The 15956-nt window shown below is 38.3% G+C and overlaps 1 protein-coding gene across 1 annotated transcript in view; it reads right to left on the reverse strand.

Moving 5' to 3' along the window:
- Positions 1–15956, reverse strand: part of LOC136679197 (low-density lipoprotein receptor-related protein 3-like) — a 29598-nt gene that overhangs the window by 10556 nt on the left and 3086 nt on the right. Inside the window, exons 3-6 of the mRNA XM_066657583.1 lie at positions 7537–7675; positions 2197–2402; positions 646–1040; positions 30–251 (exon numbers count right to left, since the gene is read on the reverse strand). Coding sequence (XP_066513680.1) covers positions 30–251; positions 646–1040; positions 2197–2402; positions 7537–7675 — 962 coding nt within the window. The remainder of the gene's footprint in view (positions 1–29; positions 252–645; positions 1041–2196; positions 2403–7536; positions 7676–15956) is intronic.

Genomic DNA, 15956 nt, shown 5'->3' on the forward strand with positions numbered 1-15956 from the left:
ACTTGGAGGAAGAGTATGCGGATACACACCTGATATGAAGCATTAAAGCCATGTCCTTGGCTGTGTGGTTTGGCATGGTACAACACACTCATCTGACCCTGCGATGACTCCAGCATGGCAGGACGATGGTTATTGTGGTGGGACAGGCTCTGCAGCAGCCGCTCTGCTTTCTCACCCAAACCGTCATAAACACGCAGAGAGTCCCCGACACCCAGCTGAAGATCCAACCGCAAAAGCACAGGCTTTGTATCCTATAGGACACCAGGGAGGGGGAGGCAAGAAAAATAGGGGGGGGGCTTAAAAAAAGGTGAGGAGTATTTCTGAGAAGATATATAAAGGAATGTACATGGGTGTGAACTGTATATGTTATATGTCTAAGTAAAAGTGTAGTACAGAGAGTTAGACATACAAAATAGTTACATATATTTTCATTAATTGTAATTCATTTTTTTCAAATATCATTATTAAATTGTTTTTAAATAAATGTTGTAAATGTATACTACCTTTCAGATAGTTTACATTAAATATTGGTACAAAGTTGCTGCAGCAGCAAGAGTCCTGTATGAGTGGAGCGCTGCTTTACAACAGTGATAATGTTTGTACTAGTTTCCCCAAAAAATTAAACAAACAAACCTCCTACTCTACCTGTGTATCCAGAAACCAGGTGCAGTACTGGTCCATGCCACTGCTTCTGTTAGGCCTGAAGAAATCAGGGGAGGCAAATGTTCCAAAGAAGTTGGTGAGTCGTTTTCCACATGTGGTGTCAGGACAGTGGGCCTCATCTGAGCCATCCGGACAGTCCAGCGCTCCATTGCAGCGCAGTGCCATAGGCAGGCAGTGAGTGGACTGGGCATGGCTGCACTGAACGGTGCCTACGGGGCACAAACTTGCACTGGCGGGTGTCGGTGCGGGGGCACAACTGCGCTCATCAGTGTTATCACCACACTCATCTAAACCATTACAGCGCCAAGCACGTGGTACACATTTCCCATTACCACACAAATACTCATCACTCTCACAGCTACTCTCACCCAGACGACCTGCAAAAGGAGAGAGAAGGAAGAGTGGGAAAAAGAGGAGAGAGCAAGAGAATAAATGGAAGTAAGGTTTGCTGTTGATCCATAACTGAAATATAAGGTATTTCTACAGGTATTGCAGAAGAAAACACACACACACACCAGGGCAAACTTGTCCGATTCGCTTTGTCAGTACTGTTTTACCCTTTGATTTCTCTTTGTCAATGCTGTTCTACTGACAATGCATTAATTTAACACTGAGAATGCACTACAGGTATTGCATATTGTGCTGGAAAAAAACGCACAAAACACACATAAACACACATACAGACAGCTTGAAGACCTACAGGGGTTAGACAATGAAACTGAAACACCTGTCAATTTAGTGTGGGAGGTTTCATGGCTAAATTGGAGCAGCCTGGTGGCCAATCTTCATTAATTGCACATTGCACCAGTAAGACCATGTGCATCCAATGGTTCAAACATTGTATCCAGAAGGCGGTGCCGTATATCAGGACGACAATGCACCAATACACACAGCAAGACTGGTGAAAGATTGGTTTGATGAACATGAAAGTGAAGTTGAACATCTCCCATGGCCTGCACAGTCACCAGATCTAAATATTATTGAGCCACTTTGGGGTGTTTTGGAGGAACGAGTCAGGAAACGTTTTCCTCCACCAGAATCACGTAGTGACCCGGCCACTATGCTGCAAGAAGAATGGCTTAAAATCCCTCTGACCACTCTGCAGGACTTGTTTATGTCATTCCCAAGACGAATTGACGCTGTATTGGCCGCAAAAGGAGGCCCTACACCATACTAATAAATGATTGTGGTCTAAAACCAGGTGTTTCAGTTTCATTGTCCAACCCCTGTGTATAAGAAAAACCAATTTGCTGCATTGTTTTTATTAGCTGCATATTAGATCTGAGTCAATAACCACCAGCAAGAGACCACCAAAAAAGACTAGGGAAAAACCCAAATAATGTAATTTGAAGTAGTCATAAAATATTATTACCATCATTTACTTAACTTTAAATAACATTGAAAACAAAAAATTAAATCGAAAAACAAATGATCTACTCTTAATACTCATTTTATCAAAAACAAAGTCAGTACAGGTGTAGTATACTATATTTAGTATTTAGTGTTTGTTTATAAGGGCCTGTGTTCACTCACTGCGAATGTATGAGAGTCTGAATCCCTGGGCCATCCCTGAACTGTTGGCCTGTGAGTGAAAGTGCAGCCATACTTGTCCCCTGGAGGAGATAAAGGGAGGGGGCAGAACAGACCCACACACGCGATACTGCTCCTTCCAGGTGGGGCCAAGCAGTAGCCAGTCGCCATGACAACCTCCAGACTCCTCCACGTCAAAGCTGTGGAAGCTGCCAGATAAAAGGAAAGTGGGTTACAGCATTGAAAAATGACAAAGGACTTATTCTAGTGCATGAGTCAAAACATCCCTTTATACAGAGTAGTACAATGCCTAAAGGGGCACAATGAAACTTCTGCAAAATTTAAAAAAAATAATAATATTAATACTATATATATATATTATAACGGATTCTTACAGTGAGCAAAAGAACTGGGGTCCACAACATCCACAGTTCAATAACTGACTTTTAATTTACCTACACAACAAGATCAAAGAACCTAAAGTGTCTAGGTTTATAGATAATGTTCATGACATATAATGATAAATAATGATAATGACAAAATATTCGTAATTATTCTCTGGGTAATATGTTTCCTGTATTTAGGCCAAAACTTTATCTCAAAAATGACCATAAAATTTTGTGTTTTACACATCAAGCATCATATTAACAACCATTTCATGTAATATATTACTAGTAGATTTAAGAGGCATTAAACTCTGAATGCCTGGTTCTTATTATCATTGCTGCAAGCAGTTCTGACTCTGAATGTTTCTCCTGAATGGGGCATTTCACACCAAAGCAATATGAAAGATTTAGTTTGCATCTTAATTATTTGACCAGGTAGAAATGCTGAGAATTCCCTTTTAAGTTGGGGTTGAATCTTAGCTACACTGCCATGAACCTCATATATTGGATCATCATCAAGATGTTTAAATGGTATTTAACTGTATGACAGCCCTGCAGTGTGTGTGGATGAAAAGTTAATGCATAGGCTGATAAAATATGCAACGTTTCAGTGGATGTATGGGCTGAACCCCCCCTGATAAAACATTGGTAACTTCTCTTTGAATCTTATGTAAGACTGTCATACTGACTGTGATGCTATTTTCAACTACAACCAGCCACCAGCCACTGGTTGGCTGGAAATACTGCATAAAGCTTTATGTTTGCTCTGTTGCTTTTATTAAGTTAAATAAGATTGAAGTTTGTACTTGTTGCAAAGCTCAGCACATTAGAGTTAATTTTATTCATTCATTCATTCATTATCTGTAAGCACTTATCCAGTTCAGGGTCGCGGTGGGTCCAGAGCCTACCTGGAATCATTGGACGCAAGGCGGGAATACACCCTGGAGGGGGCGCCAGTCCTTCACAGGGCAACACAGACACACATTCACTCACACCTACAGACACTTTGGAGTCGCCAATCCACCTACCAACGTGTGTTTTTGGACTGTGGAAGGAAACTGGAGCCCCTGGAGGAAACCCACGCAGACACGGGGAGAACACACCAACTCCTCACAGACAATCACCCAGAGCGGGAATCGAACCCACAACCTCCAGGAGCTGTGTGACTGCGACACTACCTGCTGCGCCACCCGAGTTAATTTTATGTTTAATTTAATGTTACCTGGTTTTATGTCATTTAGCATGTTATGCAGTTTTATATAAATGGTCCAAATAGGGAAAGTATAAATTATGAAAAAATGACAGTTGAGAACCGACATCACATCTAAGTCATCATATCAGCCTTTATTTCATTGTTTAGCTAATAGTTACAGAATATTTAGATCCATAAAACTGAAGTGTGACAAGCACTACTTCAAATGCACTGGAGACCGGCACAGCCAGGAGATAGAGGAGGAAATAGCTACAGTGGGAACTGGCTGTGACTGAATAGGAAGGAAATTATTTGTAAGATGCTACAAAGACTCTGCGTGTGCTAAACAGACATGGGAAACATTCTTCAGCCACAACACTGTGATTTTCTATGCAGTGCTCTTGAATGGACTAGACCAGAGATTGGGGGAGTGTGTGCATGTATATGTGTGAGAGTGAGAGAGTGAGAGTGAGAGAGAGAGAGACAAAGAGAGATGATAAATGTGTCTGCAATGCAGTAAAGCCTGGGCCTAACTGTAATCCTATCAAACATATAAGTGAAACACAGACACAGTCAAATAAAATTGAAATTCAGTAGCAGCAGACAGTAAAAGTGCTTTTAACAGCCAATAAATTCCACATTCTCAGAAACCGCAAGTTCAGGACACGGACTGCCACTTTTGGACCTGGAAACCTTGCCCAACCAAGAACTTGGATGTAACAGCAGGATGTAATTATACTACACTTACACTTCTCAATGCTTACTTAATAAAAATTGTAGTACCTTCACCTTAATATTACAGTTTAAAATCATTGCAGTGTTTCACTGAAATATAACAAGCAGAATAGAACCTATGTAATGGATTACTCAGGGCTCAGCACTCAAACCACTCTCAAACAAGTTAATTGTTGGTGTTTTGTTAATATTCATCAATACTTCATCACAGCAATAAAACAGACAGTATATTTATTAATAAAACCATCTTCTGTAGATTTAGATGTATTGGCATGGTAAATTTATTTATTTATTTATTTATTTATTTATTTATTTATTTTTGCTGCAGATATATAATATAATGCATAATATAAAGAAATTTATTGCAAAATTCTGTGCGACAATTACTTGAGGGACCAGATTTTTGCCTCTTAAATATACTTGAATTTTTCTCTAAATCTTACGGGTGACAAAGCATCAGAGACATTTTGTTCTGTCAATTCATCACAGAACTGAAGCTCTCTCTCCCTCTCTCTCTCTCCCTCCCTCTCCCTCTCTCTCTCTCTGATTGCCTATGATTATGTTTGCATGTGTATTTAATTGTGTGAGAGGCAGTTCAGTTGTTTGATTATTAAATTAAGTATATTTCTGTATGAAGTAATTAGCAAGATTTCCAAAGCAATTTATTACTCTGCAGAAAATCATAACATGATAAATTGCTGTTAACGCTTGCCATTAATAAAAATGAAAGAAGCTACAAACACCAGGTTTCTATGCCATCTTTGGCCAGTGACCTTTCAAGGGCTGCAGAAAAAGACATTGTAGACAGTGAATGTATATTTTCTTCTACAGTCTCATATAGTGGTATATTAATGTTTGAACACCACTGGCCAACTTGCACAATTTAGTCAATATTTTCTTAATTAGTAAACACAGGCTCTGTGGCTAATGAAACATGGAACACCATTATTCTTTCTTTCTACAAACTGTGAGCGATGTCATATAAGAACCATTTTTGTTCCAGAAAGAGGCTTTTTTGTTCTTCTATGGCATGGCCCCTTTTTAGCACTTTATAATAAGAGTGTACTTTCCCCTTTTAAACTCCTAATATCAATGTTTGGATTCTATGGCCAGTGCTTGGGCTCTCAGAGGATCTCAGGATAATGTGGGTGAAACCTCCCCTGAGCTTACACTCACACACTGGGGACTCTAGCTATGAAAACTTTAAATTTCCTACAACTGGTTTATTTAAATTTCCTTCAACTTAAAATTAACACATATTCAACAAATTAAACAACATATCAAAGTTTCTTTATATATATATTCTAATATTGGGTGTTATTTGTTGTTAAACACTTCCTGCTCAGATTAAAAACTTGCCAAAACTTTTGCACAGTACTGGGTGTATATATATATATATTTATATATAAATATATATATTTCTCTCATATAAAAATGTACCGTGAGAAACAGAAGCTAGAGGCTAGAAATGTAAGAGGCATCAAAGACAATATTCTGGCAGATGACAGGACTATGTTGAAGAACTCATTACAATTCAGGGTATTTCAATATTCTCCCCAAAGCTCTGCTACACTGCTTACGGACGTCAAAAATATCCCAGTGATTCTGCTTTTCCATCTGACAGTTTATCTGTCGGTATGTCATTCTCCAGCTCTCCCTCAGTTCTGGGTGATTTTACAAGAAAGCTGCAGTTTTGCCATGCTTAGAACATTACAGGTGCAAATAAAAAAAAAAAATTTAATTTACATAGAAAAAGTCACTAATTTTGATCGTGAGTCAGGTTACCTCTCGTCACTTCTGTCATGTTTTAGAGCACTACAAGCAAGTAGCATTTGCAAAAATGCAAATAGCCAGTATTTATGAACATATCTTGATGCTAATGTTTCCATATTTAGAAAATGTTAACTAGCAATGTTAATGTAACTAGCATTACAGAGAATTGTACTATTTATGTGGAGAGGATTTGAAATATTCTGAAAAATTAATAAGATGCAGATATTTTAGCAGCTTGCTTTCACAAATTTTCTGCTCACATCCCCTTTAGGGAATAGTTTTACTGGTAATTTTAGTGCAAAATTTCACCATTCAATATACATATATTATTCATTAAAAATGCAGAAAATTGTTCTCTGTAGAGGATGTGTACATATTTTGATTTAATACATTCAAAAAATATATACTGACCAAGGGCCCCCAAAGATATTCATACAATTGTATGTAAGTGAAAAAAGTAAAAATCAGAGGAATATTATTCCTTTAGGATGCCCATTAGCCTAATTTTCCTATTATAGTGTTAGCTAAGATATTGAGCATTGTGAGATCTTTATTTCCCAGTGACTTTTCAATGAGTCTTTTTACTGCAGCGACACTGCTTAATTCCTGCTGTTTGGACTGTGTTGAGTTACAATACACAGCTCCATGTTTATAGTAAATAGATATACTCTATGCTATATTATTTTTTATTTATTTATTTTTCCTCCCCATTCTCTCTCTGGAAAGTGTCCTTGAGTTTGAGAAAGGCGCTATATACTGTATATTAAACATATTATTATTACTATTAAAATCACTGTAATGACAATTACACACTGTGTTTAAGACTTCATACTGTGATCGTGGCTGCTCTAGGTACTCACCAACAGTGTAAAGTACCTGATCTATTTATCAGAGCATTACCTATTACCTAACATCTATGTTTCTCGTATATATAATGTAAACATCCCTTCTATTCTTGACTGATTTATGCCTGCTGAAGTGCAATATGTCTTGCTTTTGCAATGCTCAAATTTCCTTCTGGATCAATAAAATGTTATCTCGTCTGATCTTATTAGGCTCAGATCGCCACTTGCAAATAACACGGCATGACACATCTCCTGTAGGGCTAAAGTGAGTGCAGTTCATCATCATAAAACAATGCCATTTCATTACAATCTGAAGTAAACTAAAGACCGTGGAACTAATTAATGAATGAGTTCATGACTGAGTATTATGCAAAGTGTGACACAGTGTGAACTGTGTGTATGTGTGCGTTACCTGATAGTGATGACCTCACCACGATTTCCCTGGATGTTCCATGAGCAGTTGACCCCAGCAGGGTAGTTGAGTGGCCAGGACGGGCTGTAAATGACTCCCCTTCTCTCAGTGTGTAGTTCCACCTTACCACTACAAGCAGCTGACCACACAGAGAGAGAGAGCGAGAGAGAGAGAGAAAGAGAGAGAGTTTAATTAAATTTATAAACAGTTTATTCTCCATATACATCTGATGGGATTTATATTTTTTGAAACTTACCAAAAGACTCAGGGAAATATTTTAGACTTACCACCAAAACTACGTTCTAATTTTACGTCTAATTTCACGTTCTAATGTTCTGAAGACATTTGTTAAAGAATAGGATACCAAAACTAGGGCGTTGCCATATCGTATTGTTTGTAACATTCATTATGTGAGTTGGTTTATTTTTGTATTTGTTTCTACTGAATGCTTGAAACTATTACATTTAAACTTAAATATACTTGTAATATTCAGTTTTTGAAATTAATGAAGGGCAGCACGGTGGCGTAGCAGGTAGTGTCGCAGTCACACCGCTCCAGTTGAATGTCACACAGCTCGGGTGACTGTCTGTAAGGAGTTTGGTGTGTTCTCCTATTGTCCAAGTGGGTTTCCTCCCACAGTCCAAAAACACACATTGGTAGGAGGATCGGCGACTCAAAATTGTCCACAGGTGTGAGTGTGTGAGTGAATGTGTGTTGCCCTGTAAAGGACTAGTGCCCCCTACAGGGTGTATTCCCTCCTTGCGGCAAGTGCTAGGCTCCAAACCCACCGTGGCCTTGAACTGGATAGGCGGTTACAGACAATAAATGAATTAAATTAATGAAATATTTTTCATTGTTTTGACAATGAGTAAGCTGGTCAGGATAGACTATTTCTTGTATTCTTGTTGCAATAAAAGCCAACATGCTTAGTTATTATTTTTTTTTTTATATACTTGGCAACAAAACGGTAATATAATAATCAAAAGTCCATTGGGTCTTCCCCAAGGGAGAAATGCTGTGTCCAAGTTTACAAGGCTATATTCAACAAAACTGTAACAGAAGGCAAGGCCTACATACACTAGTAGAATGTTTTGGTTAGCATGGAGACTAATCACCCTCAGTACAACTGCAAGTCAATCTGCATTTGCTAAATATAGAAGGGACTGCTTCATAAGTTCATAAATGTACTTCAACACTTTTGAGCTCTGTGCATTTTAAGGAGAATTCTACTTTAAAGTGGACATTGTTAAAAAAATCACTTTCTGAGTGCATTAGCAAATTACTTTGCGGATCTGAAGCAGCTACCAATCCACAAACTGGGGAAATAAAACAACACAGCTTCACAGTTTTTGTGGTCTGTCTAAGACTAGAACTAAAATTAGTAATTACAATTTTGTCACATTTGGTTTGTCCCACCTCCTTGTCTGAGTCTCTCCAATAACAGTACAGGACTCATATTTATACACAGGGGTTGGACAATGAAACTGAAACACCTGGTTTTAGACCACAATCATTTATTAGTATGATGTAGGGCCTCCTTTTGCGGCCAATACAGCGTCAATTTGTCTTGGGAATGACATAAACAAGTCCTGCATAGTGGTCAGAGGGATTTTAAGCATTCTTCTTGCAGGATAGTGGCCAGGTCAATAAGTGATGCTGATGGAGGAACACGTTTCCTGACTCGTTCCTCCAAAACACCCCAAAGTGGCTCAATAATATTTAGATCTGGTGACTGTGCAGGCCATGGGAGATGTTCAACTTCACTTTCATGTACATCAAACCAATCTTTCACCTGTCTTGCTGTGTATTGGTGCATTGTCGTCCTGATACACGGCACCGCCTTCAGGATACAATGTTTGAACCATTGGATGCACGTGGTCTTACTGGTGCAATGTGCAATTAATGAAGATTGGCCACCAGGCTGCTCCAGTTTAGCCATGAAACCTCCCACATTAAATGACAGGTTTTTGTTTCATTGTCTAACCCCTGTAGAGCACAACTACACAGTGGTTAAACTGAGCTAAAAACAAATAAATGAGCATGGTAAAATAAATGTATCAATTAACTATGATGAAAAAGAGAACACAGGAGAGAGAAAGAACTACTCCCTGCTCCTCAGTCCTGGGCTCAGGCATTGAACTTAAAGCTGGTACACTCACATTTAAAGGCACTGGCCATTCTGAACATGGCTGTTTAAAAAAAGTGAAAATGAGGCTGTTTTGTTCCTTGGGATAAAAAAAAAATCACTTTCTGAGTGCATTAGCAAATTACTTTGCGGATCTGGAGCACCTACCAATCCACAAACTGGGGAAATAAAACAACACAGCTTCACAGTTTTTGTGGTCTCTCTAAGACTAGAACTAAAACTAGTAATTGCGATTTTGTCTTGAGTCTCACATAGATAGCAAACACATTTGGTTTGTCCCACCTCCTTGTCTGAGTCTCTCCAATAACAGTACAGGACTCACATTTATACACAGGGGTTGGACAATGAAACTGAAACACCTGGTTTTATTCGAACCAACGCATGTCACAGAGGTTTCAATAAGACCTCAGACAACTGTGTTAACTTATGGAACAGAGGTAGAATATATTCCTTTAAAAAGCCTGGCATAATCAGACCCCAATGCAAATATAATGATTTTATTTACTATCAAAAACAACTAGTGAACCTACACGAGTCCTCTGGGTTTTTACAGTGCATTTAATAAATTAATTTTAAAAAACCCTCTTCTCAAAATTAATATCTCACATACCAGGTGCATATGAGTACAAACACAAGAGTGCGCACACGCACACACACACACACACACACGCACACACACGCACACACACACACACACACACACACACACACACACACACACACACACACACACACACACACATTGAAATGGAGACACTGTGTACATTCCTGACCGCAGGACAGAGGTGTGATAGTGCTGGAATTTGATCCACTCTCTCTAGTTATTCAGGGAAAGGTTATGGGAACCCGCTGACACAATATCCATAAAGGAGCATGTGTGTGAGTGTGTGTAAGATGTCTTAGCTGAGGGAAGAGATGAGGGAGAAATGTGGGCAGGAACGAATATCAGAGAGAAACATAAAACACTGCTCCAGGTCCAACCCTACTGTATTTAACACTGCCCAAACACTCTCAGGGGAAAGAGGCCAATACTACCCTGCTGCAGTTGACAGTGTCTGTGTCTGTGTGTGTGTGTGTGTGTGTGAGTGAGTGTGTGTGTGTGTGTGAGAGAGAGAGAGAGAGAGAGAGAATGAGAATTCTGGGACAGATGTTTTTGATTATAAACTACAGATCACAAACTTAAAAGTGTAAGTCGAGCTGCAATAAATCCAACATGTCTTTTGAAGTCAAATATATTGATAGGGCTTTGGTCCCCACTTGTGGAAGTACAAGCCCATATTCCTTTGTGAAGGATTTACACTAGTTGCTTATTGTAGTGAGGATTTGATTGCATTCAGACACAAGAACATTGATGACTTTAGCTACTTTATTTCGCAAATGAATTAAACACTGAACTCTTACACCTCACCCTGCTCACTAAAGCACTGCACTCCTGCTTTTACTTTCTCATTAACACACTACATTCCCAACAGAATGGAATGCTCTGTAGCAGCCATGCATGGATTTTATCTCACTATGTCTGATGCCAAGCATCAGCTAAAAGGGTTTATAGCTCTCAGCTTTGGCCTGTGGAGTAGAGGAAATGCATTCTTAGACATGATGAAGCTCCATTCCAAAACCTTTGGATAGAGTTGTAGTGATATTTGTGCTCCAAAATAAATCACCCAACATCATTTCCTGACCTCACTAATTCTCATGTTGGTATGCAATCAAATCCTCCCAGCAATGTTCCAGCATCTGGTATAAAACCCTCCTAGTAGACTAGAAGCAGTTTGTGCAGCAAGTACAGGACAATGAAAGAGGATTAGTATTTCACAGAAAATCATTAGACGTCTCTTTCCTGATAGCCACCTTAATGAACTTAATAAATCCCCTTGATCATGAATGTAATTAAGATAAAAATCTTCACACTGTGAGACTGTCTGCCACTATTCAGCTTTATATGAACATCAAACTATTCATCTCTCTCTACAGAACACACACACACACACACCAACACAGTATCTATTACATATAATAAGATGTTCCATTCAGAAAGCATATTTGAACACCTAAGGCAGCTGAAAGAGTAAACCTTCATGCCTTCATGAGAAAGTAAGCCTTTTCAAGAGGATGTCAAGCTCAAATATATTTATAAAACAGCTACGTATCGGCTTAAGTTGCAAAACTTAAGCAGTAAAAACTTAATTTCGTGTAACATGTCACTGTACAATTAAATAGCATTTATCTCCATTTTGTTAATTTTTTGTTTTCAGCATCATTTCAGCATTGCCATAGTCAATATTGTGTGAAAATTTCATGATGAATGGATCAATAGAAATGCTCCAGAATTGCTTGGAATAAATTAATTTTAGGTTCACTTCACTTAATTTATGTATCTAAAGGGAATATTTATTGTTATTTACTTTTGTGTTATTACTTCACTGCTGATGCAAGTGGTATTGAAGTCCTGCTTTTGTGCTGTTTGAAGTAGAAACATTAAGATTAGACTAAAAATGTCTGTGTAAAACTATGTACAATTTTTGGTCAATGAACTGAATTGCATTCGTTGTGTTCAGGGCAGCGGAAGTCTGCTGCATTATCTGGTATTTACATGTATATGGCACAGGAGTCAACAGAAAAACATCAATCTATTTTTTAGGGCAGCATCACTTGTGCAAGTGTGTGTTTGTTTGGCGTAACAGAACACTTGTATCTGAAAAGATGTGGTACAGGCAGTGAATCAGAGGAAGGCGTGACTTGGCCCTTGCCTTGCATTAGCTGGCATACTAGAGTGTGAAGAAATGAGAAAGATAGAGAGAGTGTGTATAGGGGCAAGGGAGAAGAAAAAGACAGAGAGAGAGAGAGAGAGAGAGAGAGAGAGAGAGAGAGAATAACAGATGTTTAGAGTCATAGTAAGCGAGCGACAGAAGAGATAGCGTTTTCAGTGAGCAATGAAGAGAATAAGAGAGAGGAAAATTTGGAGTGTTTCAGTAAGTGAGTGAGAGGAGAGTATGAGAAAGAATGGTTTAGAAAGTGTTCAAGTGAGAAGAAGACAGAGAGATGGACTCATCCATTTGTGAATAAACACTTAATTATTCTCAGTTTGACTGGAGCCAATCTGCCAGCTGGTGTCACCCACCACGTCCAGCAAGGTGAGTGTTTTCTCGGCCATATGGGCAACTGAGCGTCATCAATAACCAAATTGAGACACTGGAGTGGTATCAATAAACAATCAAGCACCACACAAGTACAAGACTGTGGAAGAAGCCACAAAATCAGGCACGACACATTTATTTTCAGTATTAAATTTGGACATGCCATACATCATCAAGTATCCCAATCCTAACAGTAGTGGGTTGGGGGTGTTTTCATGGGGTGCAGAATATAATACAGGTTACTGCATATGACTTTAACTTTTATCTTAAAGTAGCATACAATGTGGCATTGATTATTCGGCTATGACATGAATAAAGGGGTATATTGCAAACTAGACACAAAATGGTATTAATAATGTTGTTTATTTCTCTTTATCTTTGAATCAGTTATTTTTAACACTAACATTGGTACTAGCACAGATGCCGTCTCATGGTAGACGACAAATAATTTTTTGCACTTTGGTGCAAAAATTACATAAATATGAATGTGATAATGTTATTTTCTTGATGAAACCTAACTAATAAAAATCTTTAAAGTGAGTTAATTCCCAATTAAAGCAGTTTACTTAGGACTAGCACGGAAGGCCGCTTAACTAAAGCACTGCACTAACAACTTAACATCACGTGTGAATGTGTGTTTTATCAGAAATGGATTAAGTCACAGTCCAAACTGACAGCTTTTCAGAGAAAGCAAAAGTACTGTAACATGAAATTTCACAGTGTAAAGGTTAGTAGATATAGATATGAGGTTTTATTCTAATGTGTATTATATAGAAATCAGTAAAACTGACCATGAAGGACTGTACTGTTTACTAGCCCAATAATGAGAAGGCTGCTGAGTGTAATTGGGGTTAAAGCTGTGTCTGTGTCTTAATTTCCCTTTCTTTTCACACAAAAAGTGCAGCACAGCGCTGAGTTAGCAGAGTCAGGCCCCATGTGTGCCAGGAGGGGCAGGCATTTAGTTAAAGCTAAAACATCCTATAGATTTATTGCTCTGCTCTCTCCAGGGGCGAATATTGTGTCTCCAGGCAAAACACATCTACCCTTACACATAACGCACACTTGCCACTTGGTGGAAAAACGACCCTTCTGTATTAACACTGAATAATCACATGAATTTATCACTACAACTTATTTAAAGGACTGGCAGGTTTTTTTTGCCTCAGTTATTTATTAATCATACACTTCTGAGGTCATTTTATTTGTAATTAATTTAATTATAGCTAAGTGATGAGCCATAGTGGAAAGGTTTGCACAAGGCTTAATATAATCTAGTTATTTTCATTTTATTGTTTGGCCTACAAACTCAAATTATCAGCTAATTGACAAATGATCAATAGCTATATGTTTTACATTTATACATTTATAACAGTGTTTTTTTGTACCTAAATGTGTCAATTGCAACAAATATAAAGGTATCATTACATCACTGTGTATGAAAGGGTGAATAAATAAGAAAATCTTTTCATATGAAGCACCCAAGTTAAAGTCCTTTACACAATATTCTTTGTCTTAGCATTTGACTAAAACAATGACTATGTATAGATGCATTTTACAAGTATTAGCATCTCAGCTAATAGACATGTGAGTGGAAACGTTCTGATAAACACTGGTAAACAGCAAGAAGCATTTTAGCATGACAGACTAATAACATTTGTTGTTTTATATTTACTTCATAGAGAGTCTTCATAGAAAGAAGAAAATGTAAATGCCCTTGGACAAAATAAATGATCCCATGTGAAAATAAGTTCATTCTCTACAGGGAACAGTTTACAATGCACAGTTATATTTGCAGAATTGTAAAGCAATAAAATCTAATTCATTCATTCATTTTCTGTAACCGCTTATCCAGTTCAGGGTCCTTAACCTACCCAGAATCCATGGGCACAATAAGGGAACACACCTGGAGGGGCACCAGTCCTCAGCAGGGCAACACACACTCACAGATTCACTCACACATTCAAACCTAGTGAGCTGTGTAACTAGTGAGAATTTTACGTCATAGTGTACGTAGGCTGTCCCAATTCTTAGATTCTTAGATTCCATTAGATGCTGCCGGCTAAGATATCGTAATCGGGCCGAATTTTAAGGCAGCATCAAACCCTTCCTCAGCCAAGAAGGCAATCCCATGGTGAGGCAGGTCTATTTATAGAGCACCTTTCATACAAAATGGCAATTCAAAGTGCTTTACAGAGCAATCCCATGATGCAATGCCAGAACAACTCTTCTCCCAAAGCAAAAAAAATTTTAAAAAGTGTGGTGGGTGGGAACAAGTCATGACACAATCGCTCTCTAACTAGAGCGTCTCAATAATCTGCGTCATCAGGACAGAAGGCCTGTAGAATTCTGTCTACTTAAATAGCTGCAGACACCAGACCTATGGACACTTGAATAGCCAACCCACCTACCAATGTGTGTTTCTGGACCATGGGAGGACAGCGGAACACCCGGAATAAACACACTCCGACACGGGGAGAACACACAGACAGTCAAACAGAGTTGTCAAAGGTTTTTTCCTCAATATGGTTAACTCCGCATATAAATAGGAACTGCTCATTAAAACTGTAGGAAAAGAGGTGTTTGCACTGGCTCCCTGTGGAGGACAAGTTAAACAGGTCTTTCAGCCAGGGGATCCCAACTTTTGAATATCAACGTATACAGTGTTATGTTTTAAATAATTAGAATAGAATAGATAGAATAGAATAGAATAAATAGAAATAGAATAGTTAAGGGATATATATATATATATATATATATATATATACACACACACACACAAATAAATGCTAAATGCTTTAATAATAATTGCTATGGATTTTTTCACATTTACAAATGCCAGCCTGTTGAAATGAAAACATCCTGCCCCCCTGCTTTTGTCCGCTTGCCTATGTGTTTGAATCTGCAAGTCTCAACACAGTTTCTACCCTCTTCAGGTAAGGATGGAGGGATGTTTATATGTGTATGAAAAGACCTTTTGTGTCTGTGTGTCTGTTTAGACTAGAAAAAGAAGAGGCAGCTTCTCAGGTGTCTTGAGAACAAGTCTCACTTTCCCCTACGTTCTTTGGCTCCCTTGTTCACATACACTGTAAAATAATGCTGCCAAAAAAGGCTTTTTACATTTTTATTGGGATAAACAT

This window comes from Hoplias malabaricus, chromosome Y (genome assembly GCF_029633855.1).
Source record: "Hoplias malabaricus isolate fHopMal1 chromosome Y, fHopMal1.hap1, whole genome shotgun sequence".
Lineage (NCBI taxonomy): Eukaryota > Metazoa > Chordata > Actinopteri > Characiformes > Erythrinidae > Hoplias > Hoplias malabaricus.